At 39.5% G+C, this 26,099-nt stretch overlaps 1 protein-coding gene across 2 annotated transcripts in view; it reads right to left on the bottom strand.

Annotated features, from left to right (window-relative positions):
• GTF2F2 (general transcription factor IIF subunit 2) overlaps positions 1-26,099 on the bottom strand; it is a 90,042-nt gene that overhangs the window by 9,049 nt on the left and 54,894 nt on the right. For both annotated transcript variants that reach the window (XM_075046177.1, XM_075046176.1), the window contains one exon: positions 4,070-4,169. In XM_075046177.1, the coding sequence (XP_074902278.1) occupies positions 4,070-4,169 (100 nt within the window). The remainder of the gene's footprint in view (positions 1-4,069; positions 4,170-26,099) is intronic.

The following is a 26,099-nucleotide window of genomic DNA, read 5'->3' as shown; positions in this document are numbered from 1 at the left end:
ACAATTCATTAGGAGCCTCTATATACTCGAATATAGGCGCGTGTTAACGTTTTACAAGAGGAGGAGATGGATTATCCAGCCTTAATTTGTTGCCAGAAAGGCATCCAACACTTCAGAGGTCAAGCCCAGAAGATGGTAGGAGATGAAGGTGTCTCTATTTGCAATGTCTGACGGAGTTCTGGGTTCCTGCGTACATCTGAGGTCACTCTTCAGTGTAAAGACCTATGCATTTGTTTTTGAGGCTAGCGACTTTTCTCTGACTCAAAACTACCCCAGTTGAAAGCTGCGGTGTGAAAGACAAAGCCAGTTACAGGCTCCATCACTCTGCCACAGCAGCAGCTATTACGCCTGTTCTTACCAACCCTTCTGCTATTTTCTACCTCCCCAAACAACAAAAAGAAAATGAACAAGAAGAAGAAAAACAGAAACAGCCAAACTGTGCCCTCCTCAGGTGGAAGGTCAAGCAGAAGTGATGGAAGAAACCAATCTCCTCCTTTTCTGGTTTTTGTTTTGTTTTTAAGGAGCAAGAACAAGAGCGAAGCACTGAGGTTATTCCTTCTCTACATGGCAGAGCTATGGGAATAATGGGTAAGTAACATGGGCGGAATGGGAAAAGCTGCTGGGACTCTCAAGACAATCTCTGAGAACAACAACAAAAAATCCACGGTACTGTTTGTACCTCTGCAAATGACATATAGCGAAAATGTGTTTAGCCAGCAACTAGCTACTAGCTACAACTGTGGAGAAAAAAATTACTTGCTTTAAAATTGATGCTTCCTACACAAAGGAACAAAGTAACAATAAGGAAATTCTCAACATTATCTTCACTGATGTTCGGTCTCTGACAGGACGATTTCACGACTGAGTATAAAATCCTAATTATACAAGTAACAGTCTCCTGGAAAATAACATGAAGTAGTCTTTTTAACCAAAGCACAATCTTTTTTTTGCTGGTAAATTGTAAAGCCCAGCATTCTTCTTTCTCTACTATTTTAGTGCCTTGGTACGCTCTCCCCAGTAGGAGCTTCTATTTTACATTCTCTGGATGAGCTAAAGTAAATCAAAGAAGAGTGTTTGTATTCCCTGTACAAATGCAGTGTGAATATTCTAATATTCTTAATTTATTAATGTATAAAATCAACTCACACAGAAAACTGATTATCAAACCCTCCCTTTGTTGAAAAGTTATTTGCAGCTGGCATCCCAGTTGCCCACATTTTAATTAGCAACACTCTAGCATTTCCCTCCAACTTCAGCAACAGCTCCCACTGTTGTCTAAAAACACGGAGCATGTTGTGAATTGCTATTAAAAAAAAAAAAAAAAAAGGCATGGTATCTGTTGCTGTTTTCTTCTTTTTGCCTTGTGAATACGCTGCTCATAGCAAGTTACAATGCAGCCTTTCATTTTTTTCCTTCTTGTTTTCTTTGCAAAGAGGATGCTTTATTCAGTAGGCTTAAAGCTCTTTTTGAGAGTCATATTACAGAACGTATCTACACTGTAAACTAATTAGATTTCTTAAAAATTGTGTGGGTTTTAAATGTAAAAGGCATGAAAATACGATTTGATTTCAAGGAAGGACCATTTTAGAACAAGCTGTTGAGTGTAGAAGTTGAGAGTTTATCCCTGCAAGACTTCATACAGAAACCAATTTCTCTTTGTTTACCTTCTCAGGATGTTGCTAAGCTGGCTGAAAAGCTGCCGAAATTGCCTTCTTGAAGGTATCTTTAATACTGAAGCTGATGTATTACACTGCTTCAGTAGACAGCTAATACAAAGGTGATAGAGAAGAGAGACTAAATCTGAAGTTTCATCTGAAGATGTCTGAAAGAAGTCTTAAAGGTTTCCCCATCCCCTGGACCACAGGTACCAGCCTCCATAGTACGGGAGAGTGGGAAGAGGGGAGACCACAAAGAAGCCTCTGAAGTGGTAACCAGGACCACTAGAGAACTTTGCTGCTGTATTACAAAAAATAATTAAGTCACAGAAAGAGTCCAGCTGCAAGAACATTGCAGCCTTGTAAACAGGAGTAATATTTACAGATATACAGAAAATGAAGGTCCCTTTCCCAGAGAAGAAAAGCTAAGTTACAATCCTGGCATATATCGTAATGGAATTGCAATTTCTTCTAATAAAAATGGTAGGCTTAATACAATTTCTTGCAAAAAAAAAAAAAAATCACTTTCCCCATCCTTGTAGTCAAACAAGCTATTGCTATTTCCCATCCACATGTAATTTATTTCCCTCCTCCTTTCTATTTTATGTTCATTTATGGGTACATGGAGCTCCTACACTTCAGCCCCATTCAATAATCTCTCCCTTCAGGAAATGTTATCCCTTTCTTTCTTATTTAGTAGATACTCATTCTTTCCTCAGAAACTCCCCAGAAGATGATTGAATGTATCAGCATGTACAGTAGTTTGTACATTTTTTCTTCTTTCTTGTGAGACGTCTCATCCCCAACAGGGCTGTCATACAGTTACAAGCAATGCAGCAAGTTTTAAGAAAGCAACTGCTGCTTGAAAACAGCTGAAAAAATCAACCAAGAGGTTTAAAAAGTTTATGGACTTGTTCTCCCAGTTGTACATCCTTTCAGCCATCTAACCTGAACCTTAATAAAAGATTTAATGAAAAGAAAGATGTTGCAGAAAGCAGTCGTGCCTGGGTCTTTAGAGTCAAGGCAAGGCCAAGAGTGACTCAAGTACACGTATGGCCTACTAGATTTTTCCCATCAGAACACCTTTAAGGTAGACACAAAAAGTAAACACGCTGCCAACGGATTTCCATTAGCATGGACAGCTACGTAACCAATAAAAACATTACAGTTAAGACACAACTTTTAAGAAGCTTGGTTACCTCCTGGTTATACCCCCTGAATCTCACACAAGACTTAAATTTCCATAACGATACAGCGACAGCAGTTTGCAACTGGAATAAAGATTCAAAGACTGTCTCCAGCCTGAAGTCATACTGTTGTAATTATGCTAGGGTCAGGGAAATGGCACAGGATCCCCCTAAAAAGAGAAGCTGTACATCACCATAGCTTATTCCAGAATTAAAGGAGAATAACAGTAGCATCATAAAACAATATACTCCTATAAAATAGCATTTGCATAGCAGGATATACCAGTGTGACTATTTTGGTTAAATGTCATTCCCTTAGCTGAAATAGTTATATTGGTATGATCATCTATGTATAGATCAGACTTTGAACAGTAACTACTACAAAACAGTCCCATGAGAGAGAAACGACTATTTTTGGTTCTGTGGAAATAGACTGCCTTTCAGAATAATGCTTAAATATCATCCAGTATATTGTCATTTGTTTTATGTAAATAAAATCTTAATAAAAAGTGTAAAAGTTTAAATGACTAACACAGTGACTCATTTTCAGTATGACTTAACATTTCTCACATTCAACAGTAACAGTTATTATATATGCATACATACAAATTACTCAAAGAGGATCTTTAAGAAAAAGGACATTATAGTTTGTATGTACATCAACTGATCTGGAACAGCAGTGTGGGTGTAATATTGACAAAGCCAATGATGCAAATAACACGTACTATGAAGGTATGAAACTGTGAAAAATTATCAGCTGTTATTCTTTTCTACTTGTCAGTTCCTGCAAAGGGCTGGAAACTAATAACTCTTTTCAAGCCTTTTACCCACCTCCATATGATATTTTATTTGGCTCAAAGGAGTGCTTCCACATCTCATAGCACAAAGCCAGAACTGCCTTTTATCCCCAAACTTCAAAATTACATTTCAAAAAAAAGACTAGAGGAAGAATGTAATAAAGCCACTAGAAAAGGCTTGGGTAAAGGCGGTCTGCCCTCCATCAGGTAACACGAGGGAGTTAGAATTGGCAGACCTTAGCCCCAAGGGTGATATTGGTCTTAAGACAGAAGACAAAATCAGGGAGAAACCAGATAACATGGAGCGTTTCCAAAGACAGTGGCCAACTGCAAGGGAAAGAGCTGCGTGACAGCAGCAGAGCGATTCTGGAGTCCTGAGCCAGGCTCCTCCTGAAGAGGAGAAGAAGGGAAAATACCGAAAGCTACTTACATTATATTGATGATTAGCCACCGGTTTATAGTTCGTGGTTACGGCTTTGTCCAGCTGCTGTGATAGCCTTACAGGTTTAGAAGATTCTTCTATCTGTAATCTGCAAAAGAGAAGAAAAAGAGAATTAGTAAAAATTTCAGACAAGCACACGCTCAAAATGAATTCTAAAAATCTGCAAGTATGAACCAGCCCTTTTCAAAGGTCAGCTGCAAGCAAATCATAAATCATAAGGCAAACCAGATGCACTCTTGTGAATTAAGTTTCTCCTACTCTATTTTTGCTCGAGGACAGTGAGGACACTATATGCTACAGAAGATACTGAAATGCTGAAAACCAAGCAACTGTGAAGGGAAGATACTAAAACCCATGTCTGAACGCAGATTTTATTCAAAAAGCCTGACACTCATGTGGAAGAAAAGCCCCTGCTCTTCAAAAAGACCAAACCCAACCCAAACGAACCCAGAATCTCCCAGCTCACTCAGCTGAGGGCTGAAAAAGCTTTTGATCCACCTCCGCTGACTCCCAGAGCACGGCAAAGATCAGACTCCACGACCTTCTCTTAGATATTTTAATGTAAAAATAAAAATTTCCATGACCCTTCTTTTGCCATTACAGCACAGTAACAGAGCACAAATAATTGTTTTACGAGCACTTTTAAAAACGTGAAGACAGAGAAATCCACCCAGGTTCAAAACCAAGGTACAATCAAGTCTCAATCATACAGTTAACAACAGGCGACCTTCACTCCTCTTCGGGAGAGACTCTGAGAAGGTCAGAGGCTGAACACATTCTGTCAAGCTCATCCCTACGTAATTTAAAGCTTATATATGATGGTGTAGAAGGAGTGCTCCGTTTACTTCAGGTTTAGCACTCAAGAATTAGTACTTGAAATGAAGATGCAAGAAACCAAGCTTTAGAAAGGTGCAGGACAACGTCCCTTCAGAGAAAACAGTTTTATGGCATATAAAATTAGTATTTTACCATCAGTGAAGTTATTTTGTTTCCAAAGGCGTATCTTACAGGTAGAGGAGTCAGTTTTCACTAACCACAAGACTTTTAGACCAGTAAATGTATGCTTCTTTCCAAAGAAAATTAATATGTTGACATTAATGCAAATAATAACTAGAACACCAATGTGATAAAACAGACAGTATTTTAAAGAACGCTGTGTTTAAGATGGCTGATTTCTTTTCATAAAAACATAGCATACAACCAAACCCCTAAACTTAAATTCAGCATGCTTCTGACTTGACACCTGATACAACCACATAAATTACATTTGAAGTAAGCATTAAATTAAGAAATAAATTCTCTAGCTCTAGCAACTGGAAATAAAGGCAATCATCCTTCATAGCTAGTATTGCTGGATAGTAGTTGCTGTCAGTTTTGTCTCATACATAGGTATAAACTTGCTTCCTCTTGAATCTTTGTAGACTTGTCATTTGTTCGACAGTTTTATAATTACCCTTAAGCGACCTTTGCCTTGTATTCTACATTTCTAAATCAGGAGAAGGTACATGAATGCTGCCTTCTGTCCAAATGTAGCACATTTTTTCTTAGCTTGAAGGAAAATCAATTGGAAGGCAAACGAGCAGTGAACACTTTTTACCCCTGTTCTGGCAAATAAAGGTAGAAGTTTTTATCACAAGAGTTTATCTTTTGGCTTTCAATCTAATTAAATGATTCTAAAGATTTCATTGATCTGGTTACCAGAGGTCTTCTAAACTCATGTTGCACAAAGAGGCAGAGGCTAAAGCTAAATCAATATCTTTTCCCCAAACCTGTCTTTTTCTCCACATCTTCATTGCTTAATTTTTTTTCTTTTTTGGTCCCAATGACTTTTTTTAGTTTTAAATAGTTTGGCTTTAATCTTTTTTTGCAGTTCTTCACCATTTTTCCTATTGTTTTGACCTGGGAGTTTTCCCCCTCTCCCGCTCTCCTGCTGTAGCTATTTTTCACCTCACTTCTCCCCTCTCACGTTCTTCCTTTCTGTGAAGGAGATTTCTTGCTCAACCTGTTTACTGACATTGCTCCTGTTCATGAGACGGGGGCTCCTGGAGAAGAACTGGGAATTCTTGTGTCCCCTTTCCCCTCCAAGGCCACTGCACCACCTTCATGAGGACCAGATTTAGTTATGTGATTTGTGATGTTGTTCCAGAGTCCTTCTCGTTATATCTGCAGCACAGGTTAAGTGATCGACAAGGTTCCTAACAAAATTAAAATACATCAGAGAGTCTCACGTTTTCAGGGAGCACTGGGCTTTCAACGGTGGCATTTCTCCATGACTAAATCCTCCTTGCACTGGGCTTTACGTTCATTACTCTTGACAACGTAAATTTACAATATCCTCCATTTCTTCAGGAAAACAGCCAAAGAACATTAGCCCTTCGACGATGAAATGCCAGAACACTGAAAATATGGACTGAACAGTTCAGACTGTCCTCAGAAGGAAAAGCTTTAGAATGGTGATGTCAAACCCCTTCCAGCTTTTTAATAAATTAGATATTTAAGCCTGCAAACAATTGATAGCTCTTTAGCCTCAAGCCTGTCATGAACTTTGGACACCACTCGATGTTGAAGGTCTCCTCCTGTTCTGGCATTTTAAAATTACAATACAGGAAACTTCAACCCCCATTTCAGTGCAGCTCCTATAAATTAATCCTTCTTTGCCTAGGAGAACACCAGCAATTTATTTCTTAACATTTTTCACTTGCCATGCAGGATATGCGTTTCAGCTTTTTTATTTTAACCTGCTAATTTCCAAACCAGTAGAAAACCAGATGTGCAGCAGAGCTAACGCACTTCCCAGAGGCTTCCAAAGGTTGATGGCAGTGAAGTCACATTTAACCAGTGAAGTTCCCCAGCACACAATCTTGAAAGCAAAGAAAAACTTCCTGCCTGCTTAGGAAATGGGATGGAAGCCTACCAAGTGAAAATGGAAATGGAGAATCTTGTTTGTGAAATGGCAGAAGACTTCAGAAAGATCTACATGTGTCAACTAACAAATGTATCAGCTACAAATGTAGGTGTCTCTGAAAGAAATTCCAGAGATATCCACACTGTACTTCAAGATTTCTTGCCAAAGGTTTCCAAATTATGACCCACAGTTCTCAGATGGTCTTTAGAAAACTGGGTCACAGTACAATGTTAACTTTTTTTTCCTGTTTTTAGTTGATATATTGCTGTAGTGAGAACTAAAAATACATTACATTCCTGGTATTACTTTTTAATGCAAGCAATTACAGCAGCTGCCACATGCCAATATGGAAATCTAAATGGGAAGCATGGTGACTCGGGAGGCAACCCTTTTTATTAATATGCATTTATTCTACACATGCATCTTGCTCTTCTCCCTAACGGCTGCCCTTCTCATTTCTTTTTCTGCAGCTTTCAAGATCTCCTGGAGAATGACAGAGCCTCAGGTTGCTTTCCTTCCACTGGGCTTCCATGCGGAATACGGTCACACACTCCTATGTGGAACAACAGCTGCTGCACATCTGGAGTTAGCCTGCCCAAAATGCACAAATACAGGTAAAGGGCCTGAGAAAAGTACAATAAAACCCAGATTAGCAAACGGTTCATGTGTGGATGAAGCACTGAAATTTGCTTAGTGCATTACAAAGGGTAAAGACAAATAGCCTGTAATCATTTTGTCCAGATGATTTGTTGGTACAGACACTATTTGCAGGGAAAATATAGTGGTTTGGGTGGTTGCTTTTTTTTTTTTTCCAAAACCATGCTGTAATTCTCTTGTATTCAGAAAGCACTATGTCTGGGTGAATATAATTGACTTTTTAAATTTGTATAGCTGTTGTTTGAAAAAAGTTGATGAAATATATATTTATACATTCTAGTAATTATACACTCAAAAATTTATAACAAAAGCTATGAATTGGGCATTATACTAGCCTTTTAGAGCGACGTTGTAACGTGTTACAGATATAATTACTTTTAAATGCTCATTTCTTAAACAGAATTTTAAAAGCAGTATTAAACCAAAATATTACAAAGCATTTTATACAGGGTTCTCTCAGAGTGTATCTGCAGAATCTTAATTGAAACTGTTGGTAGGAATAAAGAAAAAAAATCAATAGATATTCTGAGTCACTGGTGACACTGATTTAAAGGAGCAGTGGCTTTTTACCTATTACTCTTTATTATGATTTGCCCGAGTGTGACAGCTAAAAGCCTTAGTTATGGCTCAGAACTACACACACAACTCTCCAAGGAGTTAAATCTTCCACTTGACTCTTGTTGAAATAGCTAGCGCCATAATTCATGCTAATATCTGGCCTAAAAAATAAAGAGAATGCAGATTTTTTTCCCCCAAACTGCCAATACATTAGCGACCGAGCAGCCACCAGCCTGCACACTGTGGTTTTCTCTTCCACCCCCAAGATCAAATATAGCTCTTCTGCCTTGAAATACAGCAAGTAACCAGCACAGCATCGAATTCACCACGGTCATTTCCCAGCAAAATACATTTTATACTGCAACTCGGATTTGTCATTGTGCCTACAGTTGAATAAGGGGAAAAACTATTTGAACAGGCTGGAAATAATTCTATAGGACTTGTCAATGTGCAGCAGGCACATAAAGGGAGACAGATGAAGGCAATATGTACATTCCTAGGAGGAGATGCTCATTGGCTTTTAAATATATGTATCTTCCAGCAATAAAAAATAAACCAAAGACCTTTAGAATAGATGATTTCCTGTGATTAATCTTCTGCCACGAAACAAATATTTCAAAGATTAGAAGCAGGTATTAATCAGAAACGCTGCTAAGGCTTGAATTCTTGACATTTCTACAGAAATTATTGTTCGGCCGGGACCAAAAAGTTTCAATACCTTTTTGTGCTTGGCTGTATTTACACAGGGCACTGGTAAGTAGGGAGCCAACCTTACTGCTGCAAAAGAGGAAAAGTTGGTTTGCTTCTCTCTCTGCAATATCACCCAGCAGAGATGCACTGGAAAAGAGCAGGCCCACTGCCCAAAGCTTTGGAGGGGAAGAAACACAAATTCTCCAGCTCTGCACAGTTTTGCAGCTTTTTTTTGACTCCTTGAGAAGTTCCCAGCCTGGTCCCAGGGGAGCGAAAGCCAAGGACTAATGTTCTTTTAGCCCTTTACTCAGTTATTCTGTACTTGAACTAGACACAGGCAGCCGCATTACATGAAGTTTCACAATACCTGATATAGGCAACAAAGTTTTTTCTTTGCTTCCCTATTTTGCTAAGCATGCCAAACATGACAGAGGTAGGTACATTCTGCAAAATCTCATCCAAAACAAGCTAATAAAAGAAATGTGCCCAACCACAAACAACATAGGAAATTACCAGAATGACCACATCGGTAAAAATACACATTATCTAAAATAATGATGGCAATCTGTTGCTACACAAAACAATCTGTCATATAATCTGAAAGATAAGAACTAGCAACATGCAAATTCAGGGTGTTGTGTTTTGTTGTAAGAAGTTCTACTGTCTTGCGTTAAATGGAGGCGGATGACTGCAGCCCGTTGCACGGATGAATCGAATCTACCGTTCTCCTTCAGACGTTGAGTGTTACTCCAGCACACACACCCCGTCAAAGCAAAGTGAGTCCGTCCCCATTTAAAAAGACTAGACAGGCAGAGAAGAGGATAAGCTGAATGGAAATGGCATTAAGAAGTGCATCTGCCAGCGTTAAATAATGAAATGTTTCAAATTATTAATATAGAATATGATTTATAACCAATTTTAAGTCCCGGAATCCTGGCATTTCAAGAAAAGTGCTGCAATTATTATATGTTCAGGAAACCTATTAGGTTTTTCTGAAGTTGACATCTTCAGATATATATGTTGAAGGCTGAGCAATGAATTATATAAGATAATTTCATGTCTAATATTGAGACAGGCACCACAGTCATAACTGAAGACTCCAATTCTACATATCTTTCTCCAGTACAGAACACAAGATGATATGAATGGTAATTCTACAATAACTAACAATTTCTTATGCATTTTATTTTCTGGTTTGATAAAATGGGAGTAATTGATTAAAACCACTAAGTTCCCATTTTTCCTCTCTGAGTTTAGTATTGCAAATGATTAAAAACCTTCTGGGCCGAGGTTGTGAGGATAAATAATGTAAAGATAAAATAAGACGGACTTTAGCGTTCAAGGAGTGATATAATTGAATAACTTCTCTATTATTAAATGCCCAACTTTAAACACTTTAAGTGATGCCCTAATGCAATAAGCATGAAGAATATTTTAAGATCTGCTTGACGTCACAGATATTTTTAATCAAGCTCACATGTGTCTATGGATACTTCCTCTAGAAGTGTCCTGATGCTGATGAAGTCAGGCTCCGGCGGTGCCTGGTCCGTACTGGGGACAGGGTGGAAGTGTTCTGGAAGTTATCTGAGGCAAAGCTTAAAAAGGCATCATAAACTCAGAGATATTTTCTATGCAACGTGACTTAAGTGAGGTTATAAGTAGCCCATCCATTAGTGTGGCTGACGAAGTTTGTTCCTTATCTTCGCCCCTGTCAGGCTTGTCCGTCCAGGTTTGTGTCTCTGTATGTTTTGTTTGTTGTTCCCCCCTTTACTCAACACCCCTTTTTGCACCGAAAAGGGTCCTGGATCAGGTACCCTTAAGGGCGCAGATGCCCACTGGCCCTTGTGAAGCAAGGCAGCCTCTGCACCCTCCTCGTCCTTCCAGAGGACTTGGGCCAACCCAGCATCGCCCTCCTGCCGGGTGAAAGGACCCTTCCACCGCCGTCATGCTGTGGATTGATGGGAAGGCCTTGCACAGTCTATCATAGAATCTTTTAGGTTGGAAAAGACCTTTAAGACCATCGAGTCCAACTGTAAAGCTAGCACTGCCAAGTCCACCACTAAACCATGTCCCTAAGCACCATATCCACACGGCTTTTAAATACCTCCTGGGATGGAGACTCCACCACTTCCCTGGGCAGCCTGTGCCAATGCTTGACAACCCTTTCGGTAAAGAAATTTTTCCTAATATCCAGTCTAAACCTCCCCTGGTGCAGCTTGAGGCTGTTTCCTCTCCTCCTATCACTTTGTGCAAAGAAATGAACATTTCCTTATTACAACTTATGTATTCTGGAAGAGCAGAGAAGTCTGCAGCTCTGCAGTTGTTGAAATGTCAGGATTTTGCAGTCCTTTCCATCCTACAGTCACCATATTCAATCAATTAGTGCCCAGAGGGGAAACAAACCCTTTGTTACTGGTTCCTACCATACTTTCAACATTTTCTAACTAAAACACATACCAGGAACGTCTCTGTTCTGCCCAGTTTTCAGCCCAACACAAATCCCAACACCAGCGAGCAGATCAAGTTCAAGAACAAACAAAAGCATAGCTAGAGGGGACAGTCTTCTCCGAGGACTAAGCCAGGCTGCAAGTGCATCCCTGCACGCTCCGTTACGTGCTGTATCTCTACATGGGGCACCTCATCTTAACTTTTAAGTGGATAAAACTGCAGGACACAGTACATTTTTATACCAGGGTGCTTATACTTGTGGCTTATTCCAATGACAGAAAGGTCTAAAACTAGGGTGAAGTAAAATCTGGATGCCCTTTTGTGTTGTCCGGAGCACGTGGGGCACCTCGAACACAGGCATGAGATGAGGGATAAGGCTGGCAGGGTGACAAGGTACGCAGGGCAGCAGAAATTAGGCAGCATGCCAGAAGAAATGGGAACCCAGGTGAAATTTTGGAGAGAGCTCTGAAGAGCCATGTAGATGTATATGACGCACATCAGTCCTGCGTGGAAAAAGAGGGAGAGGCGACCCAGAGGCTGGAAGAGAAGCACAACACAATGGGAATGGCCAGATAGGGAGGAATCTGGTGGACATACTCCAGAAAAACAGCAAGGAAGGGGGAAAAGTAGGTTAAAAAGTCTTAGTTTCCCTTTGGGTTTGTTCAGCTAAGACATGCACGCAGAGATCTACAGACCTCTACCACTAAGCTAACCATTTGACATTGTACAGCAGTCTGTACAACACACACAGATGTCTGCATCTTAAATATCGGTAGGAATGAATAACCAGTGAAAGCAGTTCCTCGCCTCAGGGGAAGCACCGGGAATCTCACAAGCCCATTACTAATACTACAGAAGGCGAAGACTGAAGATCTAGGAAAAGTGACTCATTAGCAATCTAAGCAGGATAGAAAAAGGCCAGCTCTTTAATTTTAACGTGAAGATTATCCTCCTGAATTAAAGCCAGACGTATTCCTTTCAAAAGGATCGCATACAATTGTAACTATGCACGCATACATTATTTTAGTTGTTCCTGTCAAAATAGATCCTTTAGGAAACAACTATACAACATCACTTCTTCCTTTTTTATGCTACTAGATAGTTTAGAAGGTAAATTGGAAAAGAAAATAAAGACTGCATGGTTTGGGGGGGGGGGGGTCAGACTTCTTGAAAATGTGCAAGTGAGCTTAAATACATGCAAAAACATATGAAGAAGTGTACTTATTTCTAAGGCAAAAATGTAAGGAATAGTTTTATCTTCCCCGTTGCTGGCTCAAGACTTTTTCTTGCTTTGCAGCCAGATGTTTGGAAATCTCTTGCCTCTTACTAAAAAGGAAGTTTATTTTAAATTGTGAATGCACAAAACCAACCAACCAACTGAGAAATAAAGTATTTGAAACACCGTTGACAAAATGCAGACTGCTAAAAACGACAGCGTGGGTGAAAAGGTTTAAACCCTGCAAGTTTTGATCTAGGTGACAAATGATGTCCATGCCTGAGATTTTTGAACAGGAACCTGGGATAAGATGTGTCTAAAGTCAAGCTCTGTTCCCAGCTCTGCACCCTCGTACTCCATGTACACCTTCCTGAAAATTATGCAGTTTGGAATCCTACTCTTATCCAAACTTCGGGGACCACCAGGTTCTATATTTCAGGTCTGTCCTGACTACCCTGGGTTGCCCACTCTCCCAGCAATACAAATAAAGAACATGTTTGAAAATGTGTGCACCTGTACTTGGGAACTTGCAGCTATAAACTGTTTCCTGTTTAAGAAAAACTTCAACTTGAATATTTTCTTTGATATCATAAACCAATTAGTCACAATATTATACTTGGATGCCTGAGGAGCTAAGAGGGGAAAAAAAATCTGGCATCCTAATGTAAAAACCAAGACAAACCATCTTTAAAAATGAAGTTACCTTCAGGTATTTATATATTTTAAAGACGGAAATGACCATTATAATCATGAAATGATAATCTACATTTTTCTCCTGTGCACTACTGACTGAAAAGTATCCAGTTATACAATCTCAATTTTGCCACACTACATCATTTATACAAAAACATCCTGTCGTGATTCAAAAGATCAAAAATGATGGAGGATCACTGTATGTCCATGCCTTTTTATCAGGTTTTTAAAGATAGTCTCCTTTCCCACTTCCATTTTCAAAGATGCAGTTTTCTTTCTGCTCCCGTCTTCCTCAGTCCCCAAATTTCTCCATGACAAATGTATTTATTTGTTAAACACTATTTCGATTTAGAAGAGAAGTTTTAAATTCTCAACTGTTAAATATTTCTAAAAGAAAAATAAATAGACTTGTCTCAAAATCACACCATCTTCATTTTCCTGCCAAAACTAATCTGCAGTGCCAATGGTGTAAATAATGGGGACTTGTAAGTCCAGGCAACACAAAGTCAAACATTTCTTGTCGGTGCCTGCAGATTCAGAAATGGTGTAACATTTGTTCCCTAATGGGAACAAGAAAGGAGAATTTTAGGAATAAGTCTGTTAGACAGAAAAGCTGTATCTTTACCATACCCTGAAAGGCCTAAGTCTTGAATTACTGGTAAAAAGGTGGATGACTTACAAGCTCAGTCAATGCACTCTGCAATGACACCACTCCCAGCTAAAGAGAAGCTGGAAAGAAAGGGCAGACTGTTGGCTACAAGGCTTCAAATGAAAAAAAAATAAATCCCTGCAGCATCTCAGCTAACTCTCCTCAGTCTGAACCTCTCCTCCCTTTCTCTTGCAAAATGTCTTTAGGGAGTTACAGCTGCCAGCACTCTGCCTCTGACTACGCGCTCCCATCTCCGAAACTCCACTTCCCAGATACCTCACCACTCCCCCGATAGCTCTGCAAACAGCCACGGCATCTGGCTCCATTGGGGATCTTCCAGTTAAAATTTACTGTAAACAATTTAACAGTTTGTGGCAATCTGGGAAACATTTGGATTGCTTCCCTAGAAAACCTCGCCGGCTCCAATCCTCGAGGTTTTTCTCTGCCTCCTCCTTCCTTCGCCTGCAGACCTAAAATGCCAGAGTGGAATGCCTTTTTGAGGACATCCACCTCCTTTCTGTTAAAATAAACTTGGAAACAACCGGCGAGGACTGCTGCAAAGGGCACTGAAATGAAACTGCTGGGAGAAAGCGTTGCACATGCCTATGTGTCAATGACTATACTGCTGTCTATAGCTTAAAAGGTAATCTTGCACCGTTCAGCTACTGTTAAATAGCTTAACCATATGCTTGCACTGAACTGCTGAATTAGCTCACCGTTGAACTGCTGAATGAACCCACCCAACGCTCTTTCCTGCAAGCAAAGAGAACCAAATTGTTTTTAACTAAACTCTGAAAACACAGAGTTAATCCAAACAAAACCAGCATTAAGTTAAAAAGAAAAGCTGTGTAGGCTCAGCAACCTTAGGAACCCTACACTATAAACAACAGAGCAAACACAGCAAACAAAGAAACCTGTCTTTCTCCTTAGTCCATGCGAAAAAGCAGTCTTGCTTATCCTCCAACTGGAAAACTTAGCAGTTTCTCCTGCAAGCCACAGGAAAAAAAGAAATGTAACACAGCAACCGAAGAGCAGACTGAAAGATGTAGCAGTTAAAGCAGAAAACAGATTATTTTTTTTAAACTTTGATCATCATTCTTTCAGCCAACTGTATTTCCTCTGCCAATTGTACAGCCCTGCTCTCTGCTGTATTTGTTCAAATACTTCCATTACATTTTACTTCCTCCTACTTTGCAAAACAAACGCTTCCCCAGCTCCCCCTCCCAATACCTTACCTACCTGCCCACCTCCACCTGAAAATCACTGCTACGACATCCCTCAGCCGTCGTTCGAGCGGGGACCGGGCTCCCACAAGCAGAACAAGGCGGTACGCGGCCGGAGGCAGAAACCAGCCGCGCGGAGGGAGCCCGGCGAGCAGGAATAGCGGTAGGAGCTGCCGGGATGCTCTGCGGCTGGGAGGTGATGGCAACGGGGAGAGAAGAGCCACGGCGGAGCTACCCACCACAAACTTCTGCTCCTGCTCGCCAGTCTGCGTGAAGGATGGTTTTACACCAGCCCTGCATCATTCAGCCTGGCTCGAGTCACCTTCCTCAAGGTCTGGTCTTTGAAGTCCTGCTGCAGAGGGCAAATGGGGTTGTTATTTTCTTAAGAAGCCTTACTTGGCTTCTGTGCATCATCTTCGGGGCGTACGGAGCTCATCGCAGGCACAGGTGTATCACCTTTAGTCCCTGATAAGAGCTCTCACTCAGTATTTTGAAAATATCTACAGGGTCTGGAGGCTGTGGCTCAAGACTCAGCTTCGAGGTCCACTACAACTTTAAACCAACAATTCTCTAAGTTATTTCAAAATATCTTTCTTTTAAAAACACACCGATGACCACAAGGCACAACAAGGACACGGCTAGGTTTTGAGGCAACTGAGCCCAGAAAGCATAAGATTTCATTTTGCATTTTAAAAATACAATTTAAAAACTAACTTTGCTTTTGTTTTGGAGAAAAAAACAACATAAGCTTGGTAGCTCAGAACCTTGTCTTTTGAACACTCCCTAGAGAGCTTATTTGTTAAGAAATAAACTTAGCTCCATGCACTTCTGAGGTCTGCTACATTAGTATTCTCCTCTTAATTAGAGATTTTCAGAAGGGTTCCTGTTATTTGTGAACACAAAGAAACTCACCCAGACTTTGTGAAGCCATACCTATTCCGTTATTAAATAAAACCCCCCAAAGATTTGATTATAGATTTGTCTGGCATGACAAATTCCAAAACCAGTTAATGGCTGAAGCACAAACGTTGTCTAGCTTCCCTAATAGGAAGCTGGATAATTGGGTTTGTCCATAAGATCTGTGTGAAAGCAGATTCTATGCATGTGTTATTTGGTTGAGTACGTCCTCCACAGAAAAGTAAAATCTTGAAAGAAGCTTCAGGACCATTGTATTTTAAAGCCTGCTCTGTATAGTTTTTCTTAATTATCCCTAAGGCTGCAATTTAAAAAAAAACATATGTGCAAGAAGAAATGCTCCACACAAGTTTCACTGATTTGTCATAAACCTGCAGGGAACTGAATTTGTTAGTAATCCAAACACGAAATACAATCTACCATGAAATTATTATTATTGAGAAAAGACTACAGTTTTCCAAAAACTTTTACAATTTTAATCAGTGTGGATATACGTCGCAAATGGCAGCGTAAAACAGCATATCTTAGTGTACTGAGTCTGGCTGGGCTGGGGTTAACTCTCCCCAGAGCAGCCCCTATAGCGGCTCGGAGGGTGAGGATAACCCACCCATGTGTTGGGTGCTGCTGTCTCTCCAACACCCCCCAAAGGCCGGTGGGCAAGAGGTTGGGAGGGGACACAGCCAGGACAGCTGGCCCCAGCTGACCAAAGGGATATCCCATACCATACGACATTGTGCTTAACAATAAAAGCTAAGAGAAAAGGGGAGGGAGGGGGAACATTTGTTATTAACGTCTTCCGAAGCAGCCGCTACGCATACTGGGGTCTTGCTTCCCACAAAGCGGCTGGACATCACCTGCTGATAGGAAGCAGAGAATAAATCTCCTTCGGTTTTGCTTTGCTTCTGCACACAACCTTTGCTTTCTTTCACACAGCTGCCTTTATCTCGAGCCATGAGTTTTTCCATCTTATCTTCTCCCGCTGTCCTCCTGAGGAGGGGGATGAGAGAGCAGCTGGGTGGGCGTCTGGCACCCAGCTAAGGTCAACCCACCACACTGAGAACACTAATAAATTTGTAACTTTATAAGAAGTTACCTTGGGATTAGAGATTTTTGGAGCTGTAAATTTTTTAAAAACGTTGAACACCGATGTGAGAAGTACTCTGTACTAACCAATACACATACCGCTGTCTGCAGAGGATACGCAGCAGTCAATGTAGGCCAGCTCAGAACGATGTGAACCGCTGGGTATCTGTCCTCTCTTCAGTGGCACACACAGTATATTTTTAGGAACAATCACAGTATATCACATATACTTACTACTTTACAAAAAGGCAGTTTTTATTTTCCCTACTCCTATGTCTCCTATTAAGTTCCTCTTTTTACACAATACTATCACCTTGAAGTATGTGTATTAATTTTTCTCGTGTATTAATTACTGGCTTTGTAACAAAATAAAGTTATAAGCATCTCTAGGGGAACCAGGAAACAAACCATCTTTTGTGAAAGTCATGACATTTGACAGCTTTGGAGCTGGTGGATGGTGTTTAAATTGCGTGGGAGATTGCTTTTTAAATTCTAGTCCTAAGTCCAGAGGAGCTGAGGACACTCTAGAGAAAAGAACTGGGAAACAGAATCACTTAAAAGAAAGAAAAAGCTCTAGCAAATATTTAATTCTCAAAATGCAGAGAACAGTCAAGCAATTACTCAGAAAGGTAAGAAGCCTAACACATTTCTTCCAAACGGATGCTTTTGTATCATGTTATTTCTGCAATATTTTCCGGACAAATTGTTCTACTCTACCACACCCTTTAATTTTATTAACTCCACAAGATTTTGGAGGATTCCCACATCCTTCAGCGTAGAAGGAAATGGAATATAAAGTACCTGTCACTTTCCCATCTTTATTGCTCGCAACATCTGTATCTAGAGCTGCAAATATTTTGTGTTTGTGGTAAGTGTGGAGAAGAAAGCTGTCTCTGCTAGCATGTTTCTTCAGCTATATAGAGCCTCAAGACTTCTATAGCAATTCACCATTTCAGCCTAAATAGCTCCTGCTTTCGAGGTTACAGGATCTGTCTGAGCTGAAGAAGACAGACACTACACACTGTATTCTTTTCTGCATTTGCCTGAGCAGAAACCGAACACAAACAGCTTTTCTGGCCTTGACAGTTTTGGAAAATCCTCCAATCTGCAGAAAAGAGGAAACTTCCTTTTCACAATGGGAAAAATGCCAACTTACGCAAAACGTTGTTACAATTAATTTCAAATTCCTCTCCACTTCACAAATTAAGAAAATAATTCACCATCATTTCTTCTCAAGTGCAAATTCTATTAATGGCTGCATGAAAACTAGGTTTGCAAAAGGGACTGGCAGTACACAGCTTTGTAATGCAAAAAAGGTAATGAAAAATAATAACATATGAAAATACCAAATAACGGAGAACGTAGTCTTGTGCATCGAAACAATGTGCCTTTACAATAGGCGTCTGGTATGCGATACCCCATGTAACACGTGAAATATTGCAATGAAATACAAACAACTTGAAATGGGACTTCTCCCTTTGCACATGTTCCATGACAGACGGTACTGGAGTGGTATTTGCTGCAAACCAGATTAAATCAGTTTTAGAAACTGAATTCCATCGATGAACAGATTGCACCATCTGCTTCTACTAATATACATTAGGGAATGTGTATTTTCCATAGCTGCACATTTACTCTGTAATCAGAAGACTATGAGACAAATAGGTACAGCTTAGCTACAGACTGACTGAAAACTATCATCATTTGTGGATGTCAAGGGTGTAAACAAAAAAGCAGTTAGGTTATTTGAAGGCTGTGCAATGCAGTAATGAAACGGAATTAGGCAAAGGAAAATTGAAGCAGCACACTGGGACACTAACAGCCATTGCAGTGATGAGAGAAATACAAATGCAAAAAGCGTAGATGTAATAAAGTTTCTTACTAATAACATGTAGAAAAAAGAGAAATAATCTTCCAACTGAAGCGTAAATAGAGCTGGCTGGAAATCTGAATTTTTATTACACGCTTTTTGTGTTTTCAAGAAAAAAACCCCCTTGAATCAGGAGGTAAGCCAACATTTAAAGTTTTCATAGAACAGAAATCCTTCAAAATTTTGTTTTGGAAACCCAAACATGATGTTCCCAAAACAAAATATGCTTTCCCAGTATCCTCAGCAGCTGCTGACTGAAATTAATGCAATTCCTGTCATTTCACAACTGCCATTTCCATGGCTTGCTGCGGTGACAAAAATGCCAAAAACTACCTTAGTCTCCAGCTCAGGGGCTGCCAGAGCATCTGCGGTGCCTTTTCTCCGGCAGTCCGGCCGTACGGGTTGCCCGGGAATGCCAGAGCCCTGCGCTCCCTCCCCGTGTCACCCACCATCAGGACAGCCAGCCAGATAACTTCAGAAACGCTGACATCTCATACACAAGACCCCTTCCTAAAAGCAGCTGAAAAGTCAGGCTGACACATTGGTTAGATGCTCATCTGGCGAGCTGGCATCGCAAAAATGAACCCGAGCTAAACGCTTGAGAAGCCAGGGTGAGATTTCAGCATTATTATTCCGCGCATCCTCAGTAACAAGGATGATTATTTCCAGGCCAGGAAGATATTGCAATTAACGAAATGGTATTTCATTAAAAAAGGCAGTCTTCTCCTCTTTGAAAGGACAGTAAAAGAAACAAGAACTATCGGGGCACTATTGTACCCCAGTATAAATTCAAAGAGGTATAGAACAAGTTACGATGTAAAAGAAAACAAAGAGTAGGACTCTTCAGGGCTGCAAAAGAGAAAAATGAGAGATGGAGATATGACTGAGGTCTACAAAATCATTGGACAGGAAGACAACAATAGGAAACAACTGTATGTTCTGAATACCAGAACTAGCAGGCATTAAATCTATAAGATAGGAAAATTCAAAGCAAACACGGGAAAGCAGTTCTTCACGCAACCTCTAAATAAACGACGGAACTTCTTGCTGCAAGATATTATGGATGCTAAAAGTGCATATCGGTTCAAAAGGGTAAATTCCCCAAAGAGAACTGTATTGATGGGTGTTAAACACCAACCCAAGGGTCCTTGAGCCACGAGCTGCTGGAGACTCGAGGATTGTGCCGAAGAAGTATCAGGAGGTGCTTGCCCCGTTCTAACAGTCTTCTCTAAGCCACCCATTAATGGCAACTCCTCGTGACATTTGGTGAGACAGTTTTTGCTCCGGCCCAGCAGAGACAGTCTTAAATTCAGGCATAAAACATGTTATATGCATCAAGTGCTGGATTTAGCAGAAAAACTGAAGAGACTCAGCACTCCCCCCTTCCCTTGAGCAGTGCAAGGCATGAGGTGTGCCCTCCACGGCTTACCAAAAGTGAGCAGCCACTGAGTCTCTCCCCTGTGTAACTACAGCGTAGCTACGTGCAGGTCTGCAAGAAATAGATGAAGATTTGGATGTGCTAAGTGTTCGCTCCAGCTCAGTAAAACTGACAATCCAGAAAGAGAAAACATATCAGACACTGTTGTGACTTCTTCTCACTCGCTTGAAATGACAGTCCTGAGAAATGTTAATTACTGGGCCAGTAATCAAATGTCATAAACAGCTACAGTAGATGAGGAAAAAAAAAGAATTTTAATGTCATTCCAAATCTGTGGTAGATTTAATTAGCTTCTGCTCAAAGGTACCTCTTAACAGAGGGATGGGATCCATACAAAGACACAAAGGCATATATTGTTGCAATTCTATTGTTGGAAGTAAATCTAAGAGATAGAAGAAAAATTGAAAGGAAGACTTTCTGAGTCAAGTAAGTATTATTTCAAAAGCAAGCCTTTTGACTTCAGAGTCTTGGAGAGAAGAAGCATCTCATATGACCCATACAGACAAAGGAAAATAAGATGAACCTGATTTTTGCCAGAAGCTGGGAAGCGACCATGCCACAGAATTTCTGGCAGGACACACAGAGGAACACCATCAGTTCACTCATCATATCTGGACTGGTCAGCTTCTTCATACACCTATTTCCCTGCTTGAAAACACGGCATAAAATTGACGATCTAAAATGCAATGCCTTTCATGACCCTTCGATACGGGCATATTACACAGAGTATTAACAAACCCACCAGGCTGTGAACATGCGAATAAACACGGAGGTACCTCTTTGGAATAACATGCAAGCTAAATAGTTAAGCCAAAAACAGGTAGAAAGAGGAAAAAAGCGAAACATTTATTCCTGCTGGCCAATGAAACTGTAGAGAAATTAAATTACTTGTTCAAGATGGACATCCTCAACAAAGCTGGGTATTCACACCCATGATAGAAAAGAACTAAAAGACCTAAAATGAAGTAAAAAAAAGCTTGAGAGTGACTATGTTTAGGTAGGATAAAGTAACATAGTCATGACGTGAAGAGGACAGTGTGAAGCAGGGAACCCCATGGATCTGTGCAGATATTCAGATAGGCCCATCTCCTAAAGCTAGAGAAAAGGAAGAATGAAAATGTAGACAGAAACATGTTACAGAAAACTGGGAGGTTTTTTGGAAGAGTTTTTTCAAAAAACCAAGAAGCCACAATTACATAAATAAAAAAGGATTTCTTCAAAAAGGAGTAAAGGCACAGTATGGAGGAAAAAAGATAACCAACGAATAGAAAAGAGAGACCAACAGATGGCTATTGTAAGATATTAATTTTCTGTACTTCACATAGGAGATTAGGGACATCAGAAATTTTGTTCATACACTAGGGGTTCTGAGGAGAAACGCATCCATTTGTAGGGGGAGATAGTGAAGCTGCTATTGCACTTTAATCTCCATCCAGAAGTCACAATATGGCAACCTTAAGGCTATTTCAGTGAGGAACGGAAACTGTTGATGGAGTCAAGTATTTCTTTCTCATAATCTTGTTTATTTAAAAAAAAAATGTCTACAGCTACATTTTTCTTGGAGATCGGCTACTAGCTGCTTGTTTTGAGTCATTTACTTTGACAGAATTGTTTCCAAAAAGCTCCTATCTACTGCAGCCAGAAGCTATGTCTGAACAAGATGATTCTCTTGTCAGCTGGCTTTTATATAGCTAAATCCTCTAAACCTGACTTTTCTTCCCCTTCTTTATTAATACTGCAATGAACTGGAAGTACTTCTGCATCTTGCCAAACCTTCAAAATATTTTTTTTCTTTAACTTAAGAAACATTCTGAACAAAACCAAAGCAAAACATTATTTTTTTTAAAGTGAAGAAGATGCCTCTACTTTGAATGAAATATACCAATTTATCTTTATAGAAGGCAAAAAGGAAGTGTGTGCTAATTGCCTCGTCCCTGAGAGCTCAGAGCAGATGACCCTTTTTAGCCTCAACTCCTTTCACAGGGGACTTTCAATTCACACACAAAACTGAACACAAAGCCAGCTTCAATTTATTTTATTCAGACAGTAACTGAGTCCAGGGCACTTGCTTGAGTTCACAGTGATTAATGAAGAGAAGAGATGCAACTGTCAAGCCCGTGTGAGAAGCCAGGTTATCCGAAGAGCACTTGGGTGACAAAGCAATGCTTAATCATGCTGAAGGCAGTGTTACAGAATGGGTGGCCCCCACCTTGCATTTTGTTTCAGGAAAGAAACCCCACCATTATAGCAGTATCTTCTTCGCTTACATAGTAGAGGCAGACCACTGAGAAAAGCAAAAAAAAAAGATTAAAAAGCAAACCAAGTATTATATGACCACAAAATACACCTAAGACATAGGATTCTGCACTATCATTAAAGGGCTGGATTTAATACCTGCTGCACCCGATGGAAGTCTTCCTCCTTGATTTGGTAGGATTTAGGGATCAGGCCCTAAAAGCTCCTAATAACCACTTGGTTGATGTAGCGTGTCATGAATTCAAAACATCGTTTAAATTTTGCCTTTTAAATTTTGCCACATAAACGTCTTGTACATCAGTCACTTTTTATATAGACACACTAATACATCAAAAGGCCCATATAAACATCAAAGCTGACCATGTAACAAGATGTTTTCCTTGCTTCCAAAAAGGACATAGGTCTTTCTGAACTTTGTAAGAGCTTGTGCGCTTGCTTTCTAGCAAGTTTTCGACATCTCTCACCAAGTTTCCTAAATCCCAGACTTCAACTCCATGTTTATTTTTTTATTAAAATAATGGCATATGCAACATTTGGGCAAATATTCTTAAAAATCCTCTTCATCTTCTCTGGATGATACATAGGACACTTGTGCTTCACTCATTAGTTTCTGAAATTGATCTGCCCATAATCTATGTAACTCCAAATTACTTCATGCATAATTAGGCACTCCTGATTTTCATTACTCATGTTTATCTCTGTACTATTTACACAGCACCAATCATACAGCTGCCCATGTACAGATCGGAACACATCACTAACTACATACGTTTAATTTGGTTGTATTCCTCTGCAAGGGAGGATATTGTTTTCAAGGGCCTTGTTCCAGCCTCATCACCCAGATGTTCAGGGACCAAGAAGTCCCTGAGGTGTATAAACTCATCTCAATTTACCGACCCTTTCAGAGAAATAAAACCACAAGTAAAATATGTATGCCGTTTTGTTTCAAAACTTGTGTATCTGTAGCTAAAACGTACCAGCTTGCATTCACTAAAGCTGGTAATAATTCACCTGTGATACCTTACATACTTGCTTTAAAATATTTTTTAAAAGTTATATTAAAAGAAATGCATATTTCATCTGTTGGAAGTTTGAAATCTTTGTTGAAAAATAGTAGCGATAGATCAGTTTATGGCTTGTTTGCTTTTCTCTCATCAATTTAGATGAATGACTACAGCCTGTTTAGGCCAAGCAGCTGCTTTTCAAGCAGCTTTCAAAAATCTTACCTTCCTTCACGCAGCTGAAGTCCCAGTATATACACAGGAGACAAAAATACAATCCTATTTATTTCCCCAAAACTTTATCCTATCCTCCATTTTGCCGGTTTCTAGACTTCCACAAATGATATGCTTAGGTAATTAAAGCATGTGAAACCTCTCTTTCAGTTCTACTATGCACATTTATAAATGTGAAGTAGTAGAGTGTAACAGAAAACAACTTCTCAGGTTATAAGAGCCTATAAAGTAATCAAACCAAATAATTCCCATATTCCAATCTATGTTCTGACAATTTTGAAGACATAGGCACAGGCTATGCAGCAACTAATATAATTCATTGAATACACAAAACAACAGCTCGTTTTCCACAAGCATTGGTTCTCAGGCATGCTCAGGAACAAAAATCAGCATACGCATGCTACAGCTAACATGTATCATTTACTAGCCTAGTGTTTCACTTCCATACAGCTTAGTGAAATTTTAAAAAATAAAAATCTAAATGCTATATAATAAGCATACTCCACAAACTAATATCCAAGTGACATTCAAAGTTACTTTTTTTTAAAAAACAGCAAAAGGATGTATTAATTAATAATTCTTTCTGTGGCACACCAAGCAACTCTGAGAGTTCAGGATAGAGAAGGGGGGAAAATATCTGCATATGATTGTAATAAAATGGCTCAAATTGGGAAGAACGATTTGCTAGCTTTGTCCTTGCTAAGGTACCACAAACTGGTACAGTTTGTGGGAAGTATTCCCCCCCCCTAGAGTGGATACTACATCGAATCATTTGTCTACTAATATAAAAAAAGAGCTAAAAAAAGTTAAAAAAAGAAAAAGCAATAAAACCAGTTTTAATAATCTACTCAGATCGGGTGATTTAGGTGTCAATTTATAAACCCTACACCATTACTCCTACTCCATTATGTGGCAGCATAACTATGCTGGAGGTGTTTCTCTCCAAGTGACCCTGAGTATATCTACCAGTCAATGATCAATATTGCAGTAATAAAATGTATTTCATACTACTTTACATTTGTGGTAGAAAGACAGGTGCACACAGAAATTAAAACAGACACTTTAATTCTGCTACAATTTAATAGGAAATATTTGTATGATTCAGTTTCACAGCATGCGTGAATATAAATCCTCCAGGGATTTAATTAGCTGTATTTTATCATAAATTGCACTCCCATAGACAGATGCTGCTCTTGCATCATGCTGATAATAACAAAGACCAACTGACACTTAAAAGCACATCTGAAATGTGTTTTTCTGAAGACATTAAGTACAGTAAGAGAATCACTACATAGTGCTGAATAAAAGTATCGATGGTTTTCCCAGCTGGTTTACCATACTGACTTGAAGGGCAGTTTATTTTATACAGTATAAACAAATTAACCTCATGAAGTTATACATTTTGTCAATCTACAAAAAGTATCTTTTGCTTCTGATACCAAAAAGACTGTTTATGAAAATTCTCCGTTTGCTGTACCCCTAGTTGTGCCTTCCGAGAGCCTACAGAAACACCCACTTGTTTTGAAAATCATGATTTTGATCGACTAACCTCCTGCCAACTGAAAGGTCATTTCTGCAATATAGCTATTTCTTAGTGCTCTAAGCATTCTGATTTTAGTTTCAGACTTTTAGGATGTAGTACTTATTCCCTGCATTTTACTTCAGAGAAAGAGTACCTACTTTTCAAAGACTTTGTTGAAAAGTCCCTTTTCAACATGTGCCACCAATTGCAAAGTAGTTTCTAAGCAGTTCCCAAAGGTGAGAACAGGAGCCAATGTCTGAGTTGAAATTAGAATTCAAAATAAAGCTATTGTTTGAAATATAATTTGAAAATTATATAATTTGTTTGTGGGTTGGTTTTTTTTCATTTTGAAAAGTATTACATAAATACAGACCTAACGCATATTTCTCTCTCAGATATTATCATGTAACATCCCCAGGTATGCATGCAGATATCAGTGTTGATTTCCATGTAGTCTTCTATTTTTATCACACGTTTTTATACTCCCGCCTACAGTCACATGCACTGAAATTTCTCTTTCAGGATGACTTCTCAATTGAAAATACATTCCAGAAAGCTGGGGGTTTCTTCCTTTTTTTTACATAGAGAAATCTGGCCATGGGTATTTTTGTGCTCCCGTTTCTCCTGTCTGTTTTCCAGTTAGAAAAAACAGAGTGAACT

This window comes from Buteo buteo, chromosome 14, assembly GCF_964188355.1.
Source record: "Buteo buteo chromosome 14, bButBut1.hap1.1, whole genome shotgun sequence".
In the NCBI taxonomy this organism is placed as follows: Eukaryota; Metazoa; Chordata; class Aves; order Accipitriformes; family Accipitridae; genus Buteo; species Buteo buteo.
This window is presented reverse-complemented; position numbering and strand designations above follow the sequence as displayed.